Raw genomic sequence first — 23704 nt, forward strand, 5'->3', positions numbered from 1 at the left:
CATCCCGCGGCGGAAGTCGACGGCTTGCGGTGAAAGTCCGCACCGCCGAAGAAACTCCCGCTAAAAATGCATCGTGGGGGCCAATTGGCCAGAACATTGCGGCCAGTCCATTTTGCCCAATCGCCGCCGAAAACCTGCGGTAACGTTCCTTCCTGGGACCCTGAATTTCGGCCCAAGATGTAAAGTCCTATAATTTTATCTTATCGTTGTCTTATCGTTATCGTTAGCTACTGCCAAGCGTTGCTATTTTGTTTCCGTGAGAATGCCAGTGACATGATCCAGGAAATAGTTGAGAGGGATTTCTGAGCTTAATAAATATGAGCGGACTGAACTGACAACATCAGTGTAGATGCAGCCACCAGCTTGTGATACCTGGGCTTCATTCAGCCTTGGATACTACTTGTCATCACACTGCCAGTCAGTAACTCCTCCAATGACAAACATCACCCAGTGTATCAATGTAAATATAAGTGTTGTTAAAGTCAATAGTAATGGTATGTAAGAACTTAATTGGAGCAACAAGCTACAATCCCCCCGCCACCTCCCCGAGCTAAAACATTCAGAATAAATAGGAAAGACATTATAATTTAAGCCCCTATTTAAAGATCCCTTAGCGATTATCAGCTAGTATTGAACGTGCTGCAGCAAACTGAAATCTATCACTCAGGTTGCGGGTGTAAGATTAACAAAATCTTCTCCACATGTTTTTCTGCTTTGGATAATGCATCTCGTATTCCATAAATCCGGTTGATTTGCAACCTGTTTTATTACACTGCATACTTTGTATCTGTCGACTGGGGACTAATCGATCGCCTAAAATCACAAGAAAGCATGTAGCAAGTTGGTTCACATGGAGAAGGTAATTTTCACTTTTGAGATGGTCTATATGGTGAATTAAGTTCCCGACGTGTCGATGGCACTGTATGGTGGAAAACACCGCAACCAGACCTTTGTCCTACATTTTGTAGTTTGACAATAACCTGTATGCACCGGGGGGGGAGGATGATGAGGTTTAGATTTTACTTTAAAAAAATGCATCTCAATATTTTTCCTTTCAATTTCCTTGTTTAGAATTTGCGCAACTTTGTTGCAGGAGCCCATTCTCCGCTCCCCGCCCCCCACCCCCCCCCCCCCCCAAAAAAAAATCATCCGTTTGCTGCACACTGCAAACTATAGCCCAGCTCTAACTGATTTCAGCATAGAAGATTCCTCTTACCCCCTCCCCCTCCAGGCAAAGAACATGTTGTCAGATGTCCATGCCGGCAGATAATTTCATTAATCGCGCAGAATCCCAGGGTGAAGAAGAGTTAATGCTGGAAAAGGGGAAAACCTGTTCTTAAATCTAAAGGGTTACCTCTCTCCTTATACTTTGCACTTTTCTTTTTTGTCAACATTTAGTGAGCCCATAGTGATTGCTGGATGGTATTGGTGAGTTTCTCGGATTTGTGTGTGTAAAGGATGAATTCCTCGTGGAGCAGGGCTGTGAACGGAGCTCTGCCCTCCGAGGACACAGATGTGGTCTTCCCGCCCGCAGACCCGTTCAATGGCCCCCTGCTCACCATCGAACCCTGGAACTTCACACTTTTGGCGACTTTGATGTTTTTCGTGACATTTTTATCACTTTCTGAAAACTTCACGGTCTTGCTGGTGACGTACAGATATAAGGAGTTGAGGCAGCCTCTGAATTATATCATTCTCAGTCTGTCCCTGGCTGATTTCCTCGTCTCGGCTGTTGGCGGGACTCTCAGTTTTATCACCAACCTTTATGGATACTTCGTCCTGGGAGCCTGGGCGTGCGTTTTGGAAGGGTTTGCCGTCACTTTTTTTGGTAAGTGGTTTTACTTTTAGAAGTCAGTTACTGGAATCCGATTTTGTAGCAAATATTTGCCAAATATTACAGGAGATTGTGATATAGAAAGCGAAACGTGAATAGGGATGGCAATAATGTAATATACACTATTCAGACATGTCCACACACTAAGTACATAACTTGGCACAGGAGGGTGTCAACATCCGACCTGTTAGTGTTCCCTCCAAGCGCCGCTCCAGTCATGTTGTTCGGTGGAGAGTCCTGCTGCTTCTCGCTGGGAAGACACGGTGTTGGAGCTGGATTCCGGCAGTGGACCCACGCCTGCTGTCCAGCCTCTCGGAGCTCAGACTGCAATAGGTGAGCGAGACTTTCACACAGCCAGCCATGAATATATCGCCTGCCCTAACGTCGATGTTGTAAATTTAATCTAAAATAGGCTCATTCGTAAGTTCGCGGTTACATCAGCTTGTTGAGTTGAACTTGCCGAGTTGGCGGTGCCTCTCATTGTCCGGAGCTCCGGTCGGAGGCGGTAACTATATGGAGGACTTCAGCACTGCGAGTTATGCAGCGAAATGTGCTCCGTCTTTCTACTGCACCGAACGTCTTAGAATCATGGAATCGTACAAGTTTACAGCACGGAAGGAGACCATTTCGGCCCATCGTATCCGCACGGGCCAACAAGAGGCTATCCAGTCTGATCCCACTTTCCAGTTCTAGATCCATGACGGTACTTCAGGTGCACATTCAGGTACTTTTTAAATGTAAGGGTTTCTGCCTCTACCACTCTTTCAGGCAGTGAGTTCCAGACCCCCACAACCCTCTGCATGAAGAAATTTCCCCTCAAATTCCCTCTAAACCTTCCACCAATTATTTTAAATTTATGCCCCCTGGTTGTTGACCCCTCTGCTAAGGGAAATAGGCCCTTTCTATCCACTACATCTAGGTCTCCCCTCAGCCTCCTCTGTTCCAAGGAAAACTAACCCAGCCTATTCAATCTGTCCTCACAGCTAAGATTCTCCACTCTCGACAACATACCCATAAATCTCCTCTGTACTCGTGCAATCACGTCCTTCCTGTAATGTGACCAGAACAGTGCAGTATTCCAGCTGTGGCCTAACCAGTGTTTTATACAGTTCAAGCATAACCTACTTGCTCTTATATTCCTTGGCTAATAAAGGCAAGCATTCCGTATGCCTTCTTAACCATCTTATCCATCTGGCCTGCTACCTTCAGGGATCTGTGGACATACACTCCCAGGTTCCTGTGTTCCACTACACTGCTCAATGTTCTACCATTTAATGTGTATTCCCTTTCCTTGTTAGCCCTCTCCAAATGCATTACCTCACACGTCTCTGGATTAAATTCCATTTGCCACTGTTCTGCCCACCTGACCAGTTGATTGATATCTTCCTGTAGTCCGCAGCCTATTTTTGTATCATCTGCAAATTTCTTAATCATACCCCCATCATATCTAGATTCAAGTCTAGATCATTGATATATATATACCACAAAAGCAAGGGATCTAGCACTGAGACCTGCGGAACCCCACTGGAAACATCCTTCCAGTCACAAAAACACCCATCAACCATTAATACCTTTGCTTCCTGCCTCTGAGCCAATTTTCGATCCAACCTGCCACTTTGCCCTGGATCCCATGGGCTTTTACTTTCATGACCAGTCTGCCATGTGGGACCTTATCGAAAGCTTTGCTAAAATCCATATATACCACATCATATGCACTTTCCTCATCGACCCTCCTTGTTACCTCCTCGAAAAATTCAATCAAGTTAGTCAGACACAACCTTCCCTTACAAATCCGTGCTGACTGTCCCTGATTAACCCATGTCTTTCTAAATGTAAATTTATCCTGTCCTTCAGGAGTTTTTCCAATAATTTTCCCACAGCTGAGGTTAGGCTGACTGGCCTGCAATTACTCGGCCTATCCCTTTCTCCCTTCTTAAACAAAGGTACCACATTAGCAGCCCTCCAGTCCTCTGGCACCACACCTGAAGCCAGAGAGGATTGGAAAATGCTGGTCAAAGCCTCTGCTAGTTCCTCTTTTGCTTTGCTTAACAGCCTGGGATACATTTCATCCGGGCCTGGGGACTTATCCACTTTCAAAGCTGCTAAAACCCTTAATACCTCCTCTCTCCTCTCAGTATATTTATTCCATCTAATATTTCACACTCCTCCTCCTCGATAGCAGTGCCTGCACCTTCCCTCTCTTTTGTGAAAACAGACGCAAAGTGTTCATTAAGAACCATACCCACATCTTCCACATCCACATACAGATTACCTTTATGGTCTCTATAATAGGCCTTACCCTTTCTTTAGTTATCCTCTTGCTCTTAATATATTTATAAAACATCTTTGGGTTTTCCTTGATTTTAATTGCCAAGAATTTTTCATGTTCTCTCTTTGCTTTCCTAATATTCCTTTTGATCTCATCCCTGGACTTTCTATATTCCGCAAGAGATTCTGCAGTATTTAGCCCTTGGTATTTAGCCCTTGGTAGTCCTTACTACTCGGGGGATCAAGGGGTATGGCGAGAAAGCAGGAATGGGATACTGAGGTTGCATGTTCAGCCATGAACTCATTGAATGGCGGTGCAGGCTCGAAGGGCCGAATGGCCTACTCTTGCACCTATTTTCTATGTTTCTATGTATCCATCATAAGCTTCCCTTTTTTTCTTTATCCTACCCTGTATGTCCGTAGACATCCAGAGGGCTCTAGATGCAATGTTCAAATCAGAACTGGAGTCCAGGTAATGTGCTTTCCTTGGAATTAAAGGTGGGGAATATATCTGTTTTTGTCATGAACTGGTAGATCATAAAACCGAAATTTCAGGAGCTGCCTTAAGCGATCAGTGTCATAGCGGTCCACAGTGCAAGCATTCGGGATAACGCTGAGCTTTAAGACGATGCTTCTGCATGGTTTCATGGAACCAATAACACCTTTTACTGCAGTTGGGCAAACCTCAGTCTCGTTTCACATTAGCAAAAGTTGCACGGTTAATAGGGACTATTGGGAACCGAGACACGTTTCCTCTTCAATCATAGGAGTCAGTTATATTAGAAATTCCCCCGCAGTGAGCATTGAAATGACAAGTCGAAGTATAAAAGTTATTGGTCAGTTATGCTCCACACCATGGGGGAAGATTTTCATCTTTACCGCCTAGGCGTTAAGCTCCGCTTGGGCACAGGGCGGAGAGGAAATCCTGGCGGGGAGGATAACAAGCCAGTAACAGAAGCCACCTGATCATCCTTCCATTGACAATCTATTACCTCTTTGTGTGGACATTGAGCAGTTTTGGCATTGCAGTGACATTTTGCTGTGAAGTTGCTCAAATCAGATCAAGCATTGTGGGCCATCTTGAAGAGGGTAACTGGAAGTGGTACAAAGTGAAGATCTCAGGTGGTCCATTTGACTGCAAAGAAACTTAAAGCCAATTTTTTTTAAAGCCACGAGAGACAGCTGTCCTGTCAACTCTTTGTTAACATTAAAATGTAACCAACATGTGGCTACCAGATGAGTGAAGCTCTATGCATGGAAAATCACACAGCCAGACAAGCTTATCTGCACTAACACACAGCTAGCAGTATAACTGGGATCTTGTGGCCCAAACGGGTGGCAGGTTAGATTTTAGTAATGTGCGGTGGTAGTAGTATAATGGGGTCCTGAATATTATACCTTTGGTGCTACAATGCCCAAAGAGGTGACCTTATACTATTTGGCTCTGCGTTGCTTATAGTGTGAAATCCATCTTCAATTAGCTAAAAAATGAACCTTTTTAGGTCATTGTATTGTAAAGTATCTAACTGACAGTTGAAGGTTAATAACCATCACCCCATAGACACACTTCTTTTTTTTGTACCTTTTGACTTTTATGGATTTTTTTATATGGATATTCTGGAGCCCTCACTCTACACAGATGAAAGATGGCAATGTAGTCTCATTTCTTTCTTAGTGCTTTGCAAAGTTAAAAATTGAACTGACAAAAATCTACTTTTGGTGACAAGCATCCTTAACATAATACATTTCTTAAAGCATTTCATATGGAAGAAATGTTTGTTGATCAATGGTAGAAAATTTGAACAGTTTCAACCAAGCATGGGTGAAGAGACAGGATTTGATGAGGCTTTTAAAGGTGGGAAGATAACTAGCGGGCATGATGTTTTAGAGAGAGTCGAGTTGACTGAAGACTCTACTGTTGATGATCGAGTGAAGGAATCAGGTCTTTGGAGGAATCATAGAATGAAAAAATGATCCAGACCAGAAGGAGGCCATTCGGCCCATTGTGTCCGTGCCGGTTCTTTGAAAGAGCTATCCAATTAGTCCCACTAACCTACTCTTTCCCCATAGCCCAGCAACAAAAAAAACAAGTGTGTCTATGGGGTGATGGTTACAAACGTTCAAATATTTATCCAATTCTCTTTTGAAAGTTACAATTTTTTTTCCAAAGTTGCTTTTGAAAGGTGCTTTCACCACCTTTTCAATCTGTGTATTCCAGATCACAAAAACTCGCTGCATAAAAGAATGTTTTCCTCATGTGGCTGCTGGCTCTTTTGCCTATTACCTTAAATGTGTGTCCTCTGGTTACCAACCCTTCTGCCCTTGGAAACAATTTCTCCTTATTTGCTCTATCAGAACCCTTCATGATTTTGAACACCTCTATCAAATCCCCCCTTTAACCTGCTCCGCTCTAAGGAGAACAACCCCAGCTTCTCCAGTCTCTCCACATAACTGAAGTCCTGCATCCCTGGTACCATTCTAGTAAATCTCTCCTACACCCTCTGCAATGCCTTGACATTTTCCTAAAGTATGGTGCCCAGAATTGACCCCAATAATCCAGCTTGGACCTAACCAGTGTTTTATAAAGGTTTAGCCTAATTCCCTTGCTTTTGTACTTTCTGCCTCTATTTATAAAGCCAAAGATCCCTTATGCCTTTTTAACAGCTTTCTCAACTTGTCCTGCCACCTTCAAATATTTGTGTAAGTACACCCCCAGGTCTCTCTGTTCCTGCACCCCCTTTAAAATTGTATCATTTAGTTTATATTGTCCCTCCTCATTTCTCCTACCAAATTAAACCACTTCACACTTTTCTGCATTAAGTTTCATCTGCCATATGTTTGCCCATTTCAGCAGTCTGTCTATGTCCTCCTGAAGTCTGTTACTATTCTCCTCACTGAATGGGGACTTAATGGAGATTGGAGATGCGTGACTTAGTGTAGGGCAGGATACAGCAGACAATTTGCACCCAGCAAAATCCCATAAACAACAATGGCATAAATGACCAGATAATCTGTTTTTTGGTGGTGTTGGTTGAGGAATAATTGTTGACCACAACATCATGAAAAGTACCCTTTTCTTCAATTAATACTATGGAATCATATGGCCGACTAGGCCTCAGATTAGCATCCCATCTGAAAGACAGCAGTCAGCAGTTCTGACAATGCAGCACTCCATCAGCATTGCACTCAAGTGTAATGTGCTCAAATCTCTGGAGTTGTGCCAGAAGCCATGCCCATGTGCCACGGAGACAAGAATGCTATCACTGAGCCAAGGCTAATGAGCTGTTTATTATCTATTTGTGATACAATTAAAAGTGAGTGATGCTGTAGTTTTCACTTGGACAGACAAACATTGCAAACATATCATCAATAGTGTTAGAGGTGCGGAGATTTGGCAAATGTTTGGTGCAGAGGTGCGGTGGGAGATCATGGTGGAGGTGCGGCGAATGTTTTGTGGTGGAGGAGCGGCGAGAGATCGTGGCGGAGGTGCAGGAAATGGGGCTACGGGGCCCAGAAGAGCCGAGGGCCCGGGGCAGCACAGACCAGCCCACACTGCGATATGTGTACTCACTAGGTCCATGCAGCAAAGGAGGTCTCCAGTCGTCCTGGTTAACCCTTGCCACTGGATAAAGGCCTAGCTCTGTCAAGCCCGTGTGTGGCTGGTGTGCAACAGTCACCACACGTTAAAAAAATCCATGCGCAGGCATCTTCCACCCCTGGAGTTCAGAACTGGAATATCGGGTCCTTCATTGAAACATCTGCGAACTCATCCCTTTTGGTGTGAAAACAAGTCATCCTCGTATGAGGGACCGCCTATGATGATGAATAGTGTTAGAACTGTAAAAGATGCTCATCTGCTTCAGCTAGATCTTAATGTCTTGGGATATTGGGCTCAAGACTGGAAAATTATGTATAAGTTGGATAAGTGTAGTGTTACGCATGTGGGCAGGGCCAATGCTCAACATTCATATACCCTCCAGGGAAAGACATTAAAGATGGTAGTGATAGAAAGAGATTTGGCCATTCTAGTGCATAGATCCTTCAAGGTACATAAGCAATGCCATGCAGTGATAGCTAGAGCAAATATGGTATTGGCATGCATCCATAGGATAATTGAGTATAAGACGAGACGTACTGTTTTGTCCTTGTACAATACCTTAGTCAGCCGCACTTGGAATACTGTGACAAGTTTTGGTCTCCTCACGTGGTATGTGATATTGAGGCTCTGGAAAGGGTGCAGAAGAAGGCCACTGGACTAATGCCAAATCTAAAGCATCTTAGTTATCAAGATAGACTGAAAGAGTTGGGACTGTATACATTAGAGCAATGTAGACTTAGGAGGGATCTGATTAAGGTTTATAAGATAATGAAGGGAATAGATGGTGTTCCAGGTGACAGTTTATTTCAATTAAATAGGTTAGGCAGGACTAGGAGTCACAAATTTAAGTTGTGTAGGGCTAGATCTAGGTTAGACATGAGGAGGTGGTTCTTTTCCCAGCGAAGAGTAGACCTCTAGAACAAGTTGTCGTTTCATGTAGAGGATGAAGACTTTCTGAATTCCTTCACGCGAAAGCTGGATTTGTTTCTTACTGCGGTGGAGATCACCTCTTATAGAAGGTCGGTACTGCAGGGAATTCAAGGCCAGAATGATCTCCTGGACCAGTTTCGATTGCCTAGATGGGTTGGAGAGGAATTTTCTCAGATTTTTTGCCCCCCAAATTTACCTGGGTTTTTTACCCTTAGCCTTGCTCTATAGAGTAAGGTTGGAATCAAGATGCGTTTCCAGAATTGTACTGCAATGCTGGTTACACTAAACTCTTCTGCAACAATACTAACATTGCACAAATGCACTCTTTGGATTATACTGGTTGATTTGTTGAGTGTTTCTTTGAATTTTGAAATCTAGTTATGGCTCAAGAGGAGCACATTTATTTCACAAGTCAGACTCCAAATGTCAGTGGGACAGGTTCTGTTCTAGTTCCCATTCCTATGATGTTGCCACAGTTTTGAAATTAAAGCTATTAACGTTCTATCCAAAGAATAATCTGGAAAAACGGACCAACTTGCATATGTCTTTAATCCCAAATTGTATATCTTCTTGTACTTTCTGTTTTCTTGGACTTCCAATGGGCTCAAATTTCCCCAACCCCTTTTTCTGGTGCTCTCACCCAAGGTGTGCCGCTTTTGTCGGCCTCCAAGCGCGCTGAAAATCTTCTTCCCGATTCTGGCCGCTCCCCAGCCTCTCCTCGGTGGTGGCGTAGCGTGGCCCAGTGGATTGGGGATGGAGGCAGATCCCACGCTGAAAACAGTGCCGGGACCTCTGCACATGCACGGTAGAGTCTGCACACATGTGCAGTAGCTCCTGGCAGGCCGAATCTGTGAGTGCGCGCTGCAGTCTGTGTGGGAGGGGCCCGATGCACACCGGGCCCTAGCCCTGGCCGAATGGGCTCCCTCATCAGCGGCCCGCTGCGTTCCCTAAGGTAGGAGTTCTATTTTTCATTTGTTATTTATTGATTGATTGATTGCTTGTTACTTTGGTCTTGGTGCTTTAGGTGCAGGGTTCCTTCTATTTTTTTATTTGTTAATTAATTGCTTATTACTTTTTGTGCTTTGTTTAGTGCTTGGTGCTTTAAATGTATTTATGCTTCTTTACTGTGTGAAGGTGTTTAGTGCTTTGCAAGGTCCCCTTCCCCCCTCATCTCTGGCTGCCTGCGCTGATTTCTTAAGTCACCGCAAGGTTTTTCTGAACATACAGGAGTGCCCACTTACACTGGCCTAAGTTAGTTTGGAGTAACTTTTAACTGCCTAAACTTGCTTAAATGATCAAAACAGGCATAAGTGGCTGGTAACGCCCCCTTTTGAAAAAAAAACTAAACTTAAAAAAAAAACGAACTCACTCATTGACACTGCGCAAATTAAATGGCTAAAATTGTAACTAAAAAGATGCTTCAGAAAAATCAAGTTGCTCCAATAAAAACAGAGCAACGCCTGGGGAGATTTGGGCCCTATGTGTGCATCTCATAGAAACATAGAAAATAGGTCAGGAGTAGGCCATTCGGCCCTTTGAGCCTGCACTGCCATTCAATAAGATCATGACTGATCGTTCCCTCAGTACCCCTTTCCTGCTTTCTCTCCATACCAATTGATCCCCTTAGCTGTAAGGGCCATATCTAGCTCCTTCTTGAATATATCCAATCAACTGGCATCAACAACTCTGTGCGGCAGGGAATTCCATAGGTTAACAACTCTCTGAGTGAAGAAGTTTCTCCTCATCTCAGTCCTAAGTGGCCGACCCCTTATCCTAAGACTATGTCCCCTGGTTCTGGACTTCCCCAACATTGGGAACATTCTTCCTGCAACTAACCTGTCCAGTCCCGTCAGAATCTTATTTGTTTCTATGAGATCCCCTCTCATCCTTCTAAACTCCAGTGAATAAAGGCCCAGTTGATCCAGCCCAGCCATCCCGGGAATCAGTCTGGTGAACCTTCGCTGCACTCCCTCAATAGCAAGAACGTCCTTCCTCAGATTAGGAGACCAAAACTGAACACAATATTCTAGGTGAGGCCTCAACAAGGCCCTGTACAACTGCAGTAAGACATCCCTGCTCCTCTACTCAAATCCCCTAGCTACGAAGGCCAACATACCATTTGCTTTCTTCACCGCCTGCTGTACCTGCATGCCCACTTTCAGTGACTGGTGAACCATGACACCCAGGTCTCGTTTCACCTCCCCTTTTCCTAATCTGCCGCCATCCAGATAATATTCTGCCTTCGTGTTTTTGCCCCCAAAATGGATAACCTCACATTTATCCACATTATACTGCATCTGCCATGCATTTGCCGACTCACCTAACCTGCCCAAGTCACCCTGCAGCCTCTTAGCATCCTCCTCACAGCTCACACCGCCACCTAGCTTAGTGTCATCTGCAAACTTGGAGATATTACACTCAATTCCTTCATCTAAATCGTTAATGTATATTGTAAAGAGGTCCCAGCACTGAGCCCTGCAGCACTCCACTAGTCACTGCCTGCCATTCTGAAAAGGACCCGTTTATCCCGACTCTCAAGTTCCTGTCTGCCAACCAGTTCTCTATCCACATCAGTACATTACCCCCAATACCATACGCTTTGATTTTGCACACCAATCTCTTGTGCGGGACCTTGTCATAAGCCTTTTGAAAGTCCAAATACACCCTTGTCCACTCTGCTAGTTACATCCTCAAAAAATTCCAGACGATTTGTCAAGCATGATTTCCCTTTCATAAATCCATGCTGACTTGGTCCAATCCTGTCACTGCTTGCCAAATGCGCTGCTACTTCATCCTTAATGATTGATTCCAACATTTTCCCCAGTACTGATGTCAGGCTAACCGGTCTATAATTACCCGTTTTCTCTCCCTCCTTTTTTAAAAAGTGGTGTTACATTCGCTACCCTCTAGTCCATAGGAATTGATCCAGAGTCAATAGACTGTTGGAAAATGATCACCAATGCATCCACTATTTCTAGGGCCACTTCCTTAAGTACTCTGGGATGCAGACTATCAGGCCCCGGAGATTTATTGGCTTTCAATCCCATCAATTTCCCTAACACAATTTCCCGCCTAATAAGGATATCCTTCAGTTCCTCCTTCTCACTAGACCTACTGTCCCCTGGTACATTTGGAAGGTTATTTGTGTCTTCCTTCGTGAAGACAGAACCAAAGTATTTGTTCAATTGGTCTGCCATTTCTTTGTTCCCCTTTGTAAATTCACCTGAATCCGACTGCAAGGGACCTATGTTTGTCTTCACTAATCTTTTTCTCTACACATATTCATCGAAGCTTTTGCAGTCAGTTTTTATGTTCCCTGCAAGCTTCCTCTCGTACTCTATTTTCCCCCTCTTAATTAAACCCTTAGTCTTCCTCTGTTGAATTCTAAATTTCTCCCAGTCCTCAGGTTTGTTGCTTTTTCTAGCCAAATTATATGCCTCTTTCTTGGTTTTAACACTGTCCTTAATTTCCCTTGTTAGTCATGGTTGAGCCACCTTCCCCGTTTTATTTTTACTCCAGACAGGGATGTACAATTGCTGAAGTTCATCGATATGATCTTTAAATGTTTGCCATTGCTTATCCACCGACAACCCTTTAAGTATCCTTTGCCAGTCTATTCTAGCCAATTCACGCCTCATACTGTCGAAGTTACCTTTCCTTAAGTTCAGGACCCTAGTTTCCGAATTAACTGTGTCACTCTCCATCTTAAAAGAATTCTACCATATTATGGTCACTCTTTCCCAAGGGGCCTCGCACAACAAGATTGCTAATTAGTTCCTTCTCATTACACATCACCTAGTCTAGGATGGCCAGCTCTCTAGTTGGTTCCTCGACATATTGGTTAAGAAAACCATCCCTAACACACTCCAGGAAATCCTCCTCCACCGCATTGCTACCAGTTTGGTTAGCCAAATCTATATGTAAATTAAAGTCACCCATGATAACTGCTGTACCTTTATTGCACACATTCCACATCCCTTATTTCTTGTTTGATGCTGTCCCCAACCTCACTACTACTGTTTGTTGGTCTGTACACAACTCCCACGAGTGTTTTCTGCCCTTTGGTATTCCGTAGCTTCACCCATATGGATTCCACATCATCCAGGCTAATGTCCTTCCTTACAATTGCAATAATTTCCTCTTTAACCAGCAACGCCATCCTACCTCCTTTTCCTTTCTGTCTCTCCTTCCTAAATGCTGAATACCCTTGGATGTTGAGTTCCCAGCCTTGGTCACCCTGGAACCATGTCTCCGTGATGCTAATCACATCGTATCCGTTAACTGCTATATGTGCAGTTAATTCGTCCACCTTATTCCGAATACGCCTCGCATTGAGGCACAGAGCCTTCAGGCTTGTCTTTTTAACACACTTTCCCCCTTTAGAATTTTGCTGTAATGTGGCCCTTTTTGTTTTTTGCTTTAGGTTTCTCTGCCCTCCACTTTTACTATTCTCCTTTCTTTCTTTTGCTTCTGACTCTATTTTATTTCCCTCTGTCCCCCTGCTACATTACTTTAACTCCTCCCCAACAGCACTAGCAAACAGTCCCCTGAGGACATTGGTTCCGGTCTTGCCCAGGTGCAGACCGTCCAGTTTGTACTGGTCCACCTCCCCCAGAACCAGTTCCAATGTCCCAGGAATTTGAATCCCTCCCTTCTGCACCACTCTGAAGCCATGAATTCATATGAGCTATCCTGCGATTCCTACTGTGACTAGCACATGGCACTGGTAGCAATCCTGAGATTACTACTTTTGAGGTCCTACTTTTTAATTTAACTCCTAGCTCCCTAAATTCGTCTCGTAGGTCTTCATCCCGTTTTTTTATCTATATCTTTGGTACCTATATGCACCACGACAACTGGCTGTTCACCCTCCCTTTTCAGAATGTCCTGCAGCCGCTCCAAGACATCCTTGACCCTTGCACCAGGGAGGCAACATACCATCCTGGAATCTCGGTTGCGGCCGCAGAAACACCTATCTATTCCCATTACAATAGAATCCCCTATCACTATCGCTCTACCACTCTTTTTCCTGCCCTCCTGTGCAGCAGAGCCAGCCATGGTGCCATGAACTTGGCCGCTGCTGCTCCCCCGTGATGAGTCATCCCCCCAACAGTACGCAAAGCGGTGTATCTGTTTTGCAGTGGGATGACAACAGGGGATCCCTGCACTACTTTTCCTGTTGGTCTTCCATTCCCTATCTGGCTGTGGACCCTTCACCTGTGGTAAGACCAACTCACTAAATGTGCTATTCACATCATTCTCAGCATCGTGCATGCTCCAGAGTGAATCCACCTGCAGCTCCAGTTCCGCAATGCGGTCCGTCAGGAGCTGGAGGCAGATACATTTCCCGCACACGTAGTCGTCCGTTTTCTTAATAATAGAGTTCAGCATATCAACCATGTTCTTTTAAAATCTATGACTCACCATTAGCAATGCCACAGGAGATCTATTGATAAATAAATCCTGTGAATGCACACATTTCCTGCTGCCAGAAGTTTTGGCAATGTTTTTCTGTCAATATTAACAATGTTGAAATTTTGATTTATTATCATCATTTTCCTATCAAGATATATGTTGCCGGCTCTGGTCACAAGTTGGCACAGTGACAAGTCCCTGTCTCTCAACTCCATCTGCCATCTTCTTTTACTTTTTCATATTTTACATTTTCAGAGAGTTGCTGCATGTAAATTTTTAAGCATATTTAAATAAAAATAACATTTTTAAATATAAATGTGACTAGCCTGTCACCTTTTCCATACCTCTTAGACCCCATAGTTTTATACCATTATCTCCTATTTGCATGCTCCAGCCTTGTCTGTTAGAATCACGGCTTGCACATGCTATACTATCAGGCTAATTTTTCGATATTTCTCTGGTCTGCTCACCCGAGGCTGCTTAGCTCACCTCCTAGCTTCCATGCCCATGTCTCCTCTTTCATGTTCTCCTAGCCTAACTTCAGCTGGCTGTTAACCTCCTAGCTCCTTCACCTATAAACCAGCATTTTCATTACTTAAGTGCTCAATGTATTTTTGGTCAGTGAACAGTCAGTAGTCATATCCAAATATTTGCCATCCATTGGCAAAGATGGACAAAGGTAAACATTGTGTCCCACATTTTATATTCAAATATTGCTGGAGTGCTCGGATAAACATTACATTAATGCATTAAAAGCCATCCATCATTCCTTAGTTAACTCAATCAATTTGTGAAAATCCCTTTGAATACTATCAATCTCCCTGACATTCATCACATGGCTGAAAAGTTTGGTAATATCAGTCAACTCAGTATAGAACAGGACCTAAACCTAACCTGATCCCTTTGACTCAGTGCTGCACCAGATAGGAGCCTTTACCAACTTTATCTTCAGGAAATCGCTAAACCTCTTGTTTAAAATAAATCATCAATATGTTTTTCTGTTGTTGCTGGGCTGCAATGCTACATCATATATTCTGTGCTAGTTGTTAGTCTGTTCTTTTTGTAACTTGATACAGTGCCATTAAATTAAAATATGTTGAAACTCATTTTGAGGAGGTGAAGCGGCAGTCGGGAGTTCGTTGCTGAGGCCTACAAAAGGCACAGCAGGGAGTCCGGGGAGCAGCATCGAGGAGGAGATGGAGCGGCAGTCGGGAGTTCGGTGCTGAGGCCTACCGGTGCAGCTGCAGTAGGGAGGCAAAAAAGAAGTAGAAAGAAATCGAAAGGTGACATCACAGCCAAGGGGGTAAGTGATTGGCTGGTGATTGGTAAGTAGTTTTTCTTTTTATTTTCTTTATCAGTAAGTAACCTTTAACATTGTTGTTGCCCAATTAGGTTAATCTAAGGGTTAAGACATGACAGGAGAGCTCGACACGTGTTATGCTCCTCCTGTACTAAATGGTCTACCCCTTATCCTAAGACTCTGTCCCCTGGTTCTGGGCTTCCTCAACATCGGGAACAATCTACCCACATCTAACCTGTCCTATCCCATCAGAATCTTGTATGTTTCTATGAGATCCCCTCTCATCCTTCTAAACTCCAATGTATAAAGGCCCAGTTGATCCAGTCTCTGCTCATATGTCAGTCCGGCCATCCCGGGAATCAGTCTGGTGAACCTTCGCTGCACTCCCTCAATAGCAAGAACGTCCTTCCTCAGATTAGGAGACCAAAATTGAACACAATATTCCAGGTGAGGCCTCACCAAGGCTCTGTACAACTGCAGTAAGACCTCCCTGCTCCTATATTCAAATCCCCTAGCTATGAAGGCCAACAGACCATTTGCCTTCTTTACCGCCTGCTGCACCTGTATGCCAACTTTCAATGACTGATTGAACCATGACACCAGGTCTCGTTGCACCTCTCCTTTTCCTAATCTGCCACCATTCAGATAATATTGTGTCTTCGCGTTTATGCCCCCAAAGTGGATATCCTCATATTTATCCACATTATACTGCATCTGCCATGCATTTGCCCACTCACCTAACCTATCTAAGTCACCTTGCAGCCTTTTAGCGTCCCCCTCACAGCTCACACCACCACCCAGTTTAGTGTCATCTGCAAACTTGGAGATATTACACTCAATTCCTTCATCCAAATCGTTAATGTATATTGTAAAGAGCTGGGATCCCAGCGCTGAGCCCTGCGGCACTGCACTCGTCACTGCCTACCATTCTGAAAAGGACCCGTTTATCCCGACTCTCTGCTTCCTGTCTGCCAACCAGTTCTCTATCCACGTCAGTATATTACCCCCAATACCACATGCTTTGATTTTGCACACTAATCTCTTGTGCAGGACCTTGTCAAAAGCCTTTTGAAAGTCCAAATACACCACATCCACTGGTTCTCCCTTATCCACTCTGCTAGTTACATCCTCAAAAAATTCCAGAAGATTTGTCAAGCATGATTTCCCTTTCATAAATCCATGCTGACTTGAGGGAGCTGGTTCTGGAATATGGGAGCACTGGGTGTGTGTGTGGGGGGGTGGCGGGGGGGAGAGCCAGGAATTTTGAACACTGGAGAAGGAAGTTCTAGGATCTGGAATCACTAGGATCCTGGGATTTTGAGGCATGGGGTGGAGGTTACTGGCTCTGGAAGTGTCAGGTTGGGCCTGGGATCAGAGAGCACTGTAAATGCAATTTATTGGTTTGTGAACATTGAGAGGGAGATCCTAGAATCTGGGCATGGGAGGAAAATTTGTGGAAGGGTTGCTGGATTGCAACAAACCGGGGCGGGGGGGGGGGGGGGGCGCGGGTTGCGGGGGAGAGGCGGGGACGGAGGGGTTGGGCGTGGTGGCAGTGGTAGTATTGGGGAGAGAAGGGTCTAACAGCCTTTTTGGGGAGATGAGGCCAAGAGCCCAAACTGTAATTGCCCTTTGTCAAAGCATCAGACCCCAAATCCCCACTATGTCCTACCCATTAGTATTCTTCTTTGACAAATATGTAGCCCCTTATGCATGCTGATGTATTCCCTCCCCACTACCATTTCCCCCATAATTAGTCAGTTCCTGTCTTTCTGTTCCTGCCTTAAACATTCTACTTTTAAAATGATAGGATGGAAAATCATAAACTGGATTGCATCAGTGTGTACTCCTAGAGTGTATCAGGAGTGCAGATACAGAGCATTTATTGCACTATTAGTGAGCTTGCTGACATACAATTTTTACAATAAACCAGAATTTCCATAAACTGTGACTCAGTGGTTAGCACCGTCACCTCTGAGTCAGAAGGTTGTGGGTTCAAGTCCCAATCCAGGAACTTGAGCATGTAAATTTAGGCTGATACTCTAGTGCAGTGCTGAGGGAGTGCTGCACTGTCGGAGGTGCCGCCTTTCGGATGAGACATTGAACTGAGACCCTGCCTACTCTCTCAGGTGGACATGGCACTATTTCAATGAAGAGCAGGGATGTTATCCCTGGTATCCTGGCTAATATTTATCCCTCAATTAATATAACAAAAAAAAAACAGATTATCTGGTCATTATCACATTGCTATTTATGGGAGCTTGCTGTGTGCAATTTGGCTGCCGCGTTTCCCACATTACTACAGTGACTACACTTCAAAAAGTACTTCATTGGCTGTAAATTATTATGAGACGTCTGGTGGTCGTGAAAGGCGCTATATAAATGCAAGTCTTTTCAAAGAAATAATCTCATAAAATGTTCAAAAGTTTATAATTGAAATGGTTCAGAAGCAAGGCAATGAACAACAATCAATTCTCTACATTGTCTTTGTTTTCTTTTCTAACCATAAACAAAAGCCACAATCACAGGTGTTTCTTTTCACACATGCTGCTGTTCACAAATTGATGTAAATACCAATATTGCCCAAGATAAAAGCTTTGACAGTTCAATTTTCAATTTCTTTCAAGTCGTTTGGTAAAGCAAAGACATTCTCAAACTCTTCATAGAATGAGGAAGCACCCTTGTACCCTTCAACTCATGTTAATGCACAGATTGCACACAGGAAAACTCTGCAAACATGCTCAGAGTACACAGATGTGATTGAAAGCTCTGGAACGTAGCAACCGGAGTAGGCCATTCAGTTCACTTTTGGACTCGATTATATGTAGATGATCTGATCTTGGGTTATAAGGAACAAAAGCTTGATACTTGCTGGTCACACAAAGTAGAAGATTTGTAACAGTAAAGCAGACTGTACAAAACATCAGGAAGATATAGATAGATTAGTGGATTGGGCAGACAAGTGGTACATGCAATTTAATGTGCATAAGTATGAGGTCAAAACCCCTTATTCCCTTATCGTTTAAGAAACTTGTCTATTTCTGACTTAAATTTATTCAATGTTCCAGCTTCCACAGCTCTCTGAGGCAGCAAATTCTACAGATCCACAATCCTCAGTGAAGAAATTTCTCCTCATCTCAGTTTTAAATGGGCAGCCCCTTATTCTAAGATTATGCCCTCTAGTTCTAGTCTCCCCCAGCTCCTCTTTGCGTCCACCTTGTCAAGCTCCCTCATAATTTTATACGTTTCGATAAGATCACCCCTCATTCTTCTGAATTCCAATGAGTAGAGGCCCAACCTACTCAACCTTTCATCATAAGTCAACTCCCTCATCTCTGGAATCAACCTTGTGAACCTTCTCTGAACTGCCTCCACAGCAAGTATATTCTTTCGTAAATATGGAAACCAAAGCTGCATGCAGTATTCCAGGTGTGGCCTCACCAATACCCTGTACAACTGTAGCAAGACTTCCCTGCTTTTATACTCCATCCCCTTTGCAATAAAGGCCAAGATTCCATTGGCCTTCCTGATCACTTGCTGTACCTACATACAAACCTTTTGTGTTTCATGCACAAGTAACCATAGGTCCCGCTGTACTGCAGCACTTTGCAATTTTCTCCATTTGAACAATAACTTATTCTTTGATTTTTTTCTGCCGAAGTGCATGACCTCACACTTGCCAACATTATACTCCATCTGCCAAATATTTGCCCACTCACTTAGCCTGTCTATGTCCTTTTGCAGATTTTTTGTCATCTCCTCACACATTGCTTTTCCTCCCATCTTTGTATCATTGGCAAACTTGGCTACGTTACACTCGGTCCCTTCTTCCAAGTCGTTAATATAGATTGTAAATAGTCGGGGTCAGTACTGATCCCTGTGGCACACCAGTGGTTACTGATTGCCAACCCGAGAATTAACCATTTATCCCTACTCTCTGTTTTCTGTTCATTAGCCAATCCTCTATCCATTCTAATATATTACCCCCAACCCCGTGAACTTTTATATTTGCTACAATTCTCCCGAACTCTGGGAAAACAGAAAGATGTACGCTCATTCTGGGGCATTATTGTGAGGACAAAGAATGTTTGATAGCTAACAATAGCTAACAATAGGCCCAAGCTTTGCAAGATTGAATGTTGAGTTTTTAAAGAAAATAGTATTTATCTTGTACTGATCACTTATCTTGTACTGTCTTGTGGCATTATTTATGGCCAGACAAAACAAAAGTATCTTGAGAACAGAATCAAGACCTGTGCTACCAAAGAGAGGACAGGCATGGAAGAAGGCTATGCTATTACAACAGATACAGAGTCATCATCCTGACATCCTGGAGATAGACTTGAGCATCCCAGAGGGAGGCAAAACCACCAAATCTACAACACTAACTCAGAAGGACATGGTTGCATAAAATTTGAAAATCTTTGCTAAAGCTGCAAGCTTATTAATAATATGTTGAACTAACAAAACTTTTAACATATGCAATAGACTGATATTCAACAATGTTAACTTGTCAGTTATACACAGAGCCAAATCTAAACTAACTTTGTAATTTTTGCTAATCTTGGACATTGTGAACTTTTATTGTAACCTCATATTAATTCCAATGATTAATAATATTTACATATGTACCTTGAATATGCTTACTGTTTGATATGAAGATGCTTCTTAATGTATCGTCATAAATGCTAATCAAGAAATATTTCATGGTCTGACTTTCTTTTTGATGATCTTGGCAAGAGATTGATTCATTCATTAAGTAATTTATATGCATAATCAAAAGGGAATGAGCACAGTAAATGGTATTAAAATCTGGACTGCTTGATGTAAGGTATAAGATGATTCAAGCAAGCCAAATTCAAGTAACTAATACTTCCCAAGACATGGACACTAAATACCCAGACAGTTCTTTGATGAAGAGTTAAGGTAAATAAGTTAACGAATTGTTTGGTGCCCTTTGATTAACATTTCTTGTACGATTTATTTATTTACCAATCCCAGTGTTCTTGCAGAGTATAGGTAGATAAACCTCTAAAAAAAGCCCCACAGTATTTTTTTTTATCTCAAGGGCATACAATAACAACAAAAACTTGTATTTATATAGCACCTTTAAAGTAGTAAAACGTGGCAAGGCGCTTCACAGGAGTATTATGAGGCAAAACAATTTTGAGACCTTGCCACACAAAAAGAAATTAAGGCAAGTGACCAAAAACTTGGTCAAAAAGGTAGGTTTTAACGAGCATCTTAAAAGAAGAGAGGGAGGTAGAGAGGCGGAGAGGTTTAGGCAGGGAATTCCAAAGCTTAGGACCTAGGCAACAGAAGGCGCGGCCACCAATGGTTGAGCGATTATAATCAGGGATGCTCAAGAGGGCAGAATTAGAGGAGTACAGATAACAGTGGGGTGGCCATGAATATAGGTTTACATGGAAGAAGAGATTAAGGGAGGATAGGAGGTTAGTGAACCCAGAGGAGAGAGAGCATGATGAATTGAGATGGAGGTTGAAATCATCGAGGATGAGAAGTCGTTCGTTGCAGAGGCTGAGAGAGGAAAGCAGTGAAGAAATATCGGAAATAAAATTTTCTTGGTATTTGGGTGGGCGGCAGAGTACGAGAATTTTACATGAGAATTGAGTTCGGCGAGAGGCGGGAGTTCCGGGGATCGGAGAGGCCTACAAAAGGCCAGTGAGACCAGGAGCAGAGCGAGTTCGGCGAGAGTCAGGAGTTCCGGGGATCGGAGAGGCCTACAAAAGACCAGTGAGACCAGGAGCAGCGCGAGTTTGGTGAGAAGCGTGCTTGTGCAGCTACAGGGAGAAGGCAAAAAAGTAGAAAGAAACAGAAAGGTGACGTCACAGCCAAGGGGGTAAGTGATTGGCTGCTGATTGGTGAGTAGTTTTTCTTTTTTCTCTTCGATAACAGCGAGTGAACTTTAGCATTGTTGTTGCCAATTTAAGTGTATCTAAGGGTTAAATCATGGCAGGAGAGCTCGGTCACGTGATATGCTCCTCCTGTACCATGTGGGAACTCAGGGACACTTCCGGTGTCCCTGACGACTACATGTGCGGGAAGTGTATCCGCCTCCAGCTCCTGACGGTCCACGTTGCGGAATTGGAGCTGAGGGTGGGTTTACTCTGGAGCATCCACAATGCTGAGAATGACGTGAGTAGCACGTATAGCGAGTTGGTCTTACCGCAGGTGAAGGGTCCAAAGTCAGCTAGGGAATGGAATACCAGCAGGAAGAGCAGTGCAAGGAAGGTAGTGCAGGGGTCCCCTGCGGTCATCCCCCTGCGAAACAGATACACCGCTTTGAGTAGTGTTGAGGGGGATGACTCATCAGGGGAGGGCAGCAGCAGCCAAGTTCATGGCACCATGGCTGGCTCTGCTGCACAGGAGGGCAGGAAAAAGAGTGGGAGAGCGATAGTGATAGGGGATTCAATTGTAAGGGGAATAGATAGGCGTTTCTGCAGCCACAACCGAGACTCCAGGATGGTATGTTGCCTCCCTGGTGCAAGGGTCATGGATGTCTTGGAGCGGGTGCAGGACATTCTGAAAAGGGAGGGTGAACAGCCAGTTGTCGTGGTGCACATTGGTACCAAAGATATAGGTAAAAAAAAGGGATGAGGTCCTACGAGACGAATTTAAGGAGCTAGGAGCTAAATTAAAACGTAGGACCTCAAAAGTAGTAATCTCGGGATTGCTACCAGTGCCACGTGCTAGTCAGAGTAGAAATCGCAGGATAGCTCATATGAATACGTGGCTTGAGCAGTGGTGCAGCAGGGAGGGATTCAAATTCCTGGAGCATTGGAACCGGTTCTGGGGGAGGTGGGACCAGTACAAACCGGACGGTCTGCACCTGGGCAGGACCGGAACCAATGTCCGAGGGGGAGTGTTTGCTAGTGCTGTTAGGGAGGATTTAAACTAATATGGCAGGGGGATGGGAACCAATGCAGGGAGACAGAGGGAAACAAAATGGAGACAAAAGCAAAAGACAGAAAGGAGATGAGTAAAAGTGGAGGGCAGAGAAACCTAAGGCAAAAAACAAAAAGGGCCACTGTACAGCAATTCTAAAGGGTCAAATTGTATAAAAAAGCAAGCATGAAAACTCGTGCCTCAATGCAAGGAGTATTCGGAACCCAGGAGAGGGCTCTGAGCTAGTTAGAATGGGTGAGAGCTCAGATGAAAGAATGCCAAAGGCAGGAGGCAAAAGATCAGAGTAGCACTGGGGTAAGTGTAAACCACAAGGTGATAGGAAGGGACAATATGTATGAATATAAAGGGGCTGCAGGAGGGGTCAAAACTAAAAATCATGTTTTAAAAACTAGTCTTAAAACACTACCTAAACGCACACAGCATTCAAAATAAAGTAAATGAGTTGACGGCACAAATCATTACAAATGGGTATGATTTGGTGGCCATTACAGAAACGTGGTTGCAGGGGGGCCAAGACTGGGAATTAAACATACAGGGGTATCTGACAATTTGGAAAGATAGACAAGAAGGGAAAGGAGGTGGGGTAGCTCTGTTAATAAAGGATGATATCAGGGCAGTTGTGAGAGACGATATTGGCTCTAATGAACAAAATGTTGAATGATTGTGGGTGGAGATTAGAGATAGTAAGGGAAAAAAGTCACTGGTGCGCGTAGTTTATGGGCCTCCAAATAATAAGTGGGGCGGGCAATAATCAAGGGAATAATGGAGGCATGTGAAAAAGGAACGGCAGTAATCATGGGGGATTTTAACCTACATATCGATTGGTCAACTCAAATCGCACGGGGTAGCTTTGAGGAGGAATTCATAGAATGCTTACGGGATTGTTTCTTAGAACAGTATGTTACAGAACCTACAAGGGAGCAAGCTATCTTAGATCTGGTCCTGTGTAATGAGACAGGAATAATAAACGATCTTCTGGTAAAAGATCCTCTCGGAATGAGTGATCACAGTATGGTTGAATTTGTAATACAGATTGAGGGTGAGGAAGTAGTGTCTCAAACGAGCGTACTTTGCTTAAACAAAGGGGACTACAGTGGGATGAGGGCAGAGTTGGCTAAAGTAGACTGGAAACACAGACTAAACGGTGGCACAATTGAGGAACAGTGGAGGACTTTTAAGGAGCTCTTTCATAATGCTCAACAAAAATATATTCCAGTGAAAAAGAAGGGCGGTAAGAGAAGGTATAACCAGCCGTGGATAACCAAGGAAATAAAGGAGAGTATCAAATTAAAAACCAATGTGTATAAGATGGCCAAGGTTAGTGGGAAACTAGAAGATTGGGAACATTTTAAACAACAGCAAAGAATGACGAAGAAAGCAATAAAGAAAGGAAAGAAAAATTACGAAAGTAAACTTGCGCAAAACATAAAAACAG

The 23704-nt window shown here is 43.7% G+C and overlaps 1 protein-coding gene across 1 annotated transcript in view; it reads left to right on the forward strand.

Moving 5' to 3' along the window:
- Nucleotides 1–1485: 1485 nt before the first annotated feature.
- valopa (vertebrate ancient long opsin a) overlaps nt 1486–23704 on the forward strand; it is a 119993-nt gene continuing 97774 nt past the window's right edge. The window contains exon 1 of the mRNA XM_070875027.1: nt 1486–1828. Within this exon, the coding sequence (XP_070731128.1) occupies nt 1597–1828 (232 nt within the window). The 5' untranslated portion in view covers nt 1486–1596. The remainder of the gene's footprint in view (nt 1829–23704) is intronic.

This window comes from Pristiophorus japonicus, chromosome 3 (genome assembly GCF_044704955.1).
Source record: "Pristiophorus japonicus isolate sPriJap1 chromosome 3, sPriJap1.hap1, whole genome shotgun sequence".
Taxonomy (NCBI): domain Eukaryota; kingdom Metazoa; phylum Chordata; class Chondrichthyes; family Pristiophoridae; genus Pristiophorus; species Pristiophorus japonicus.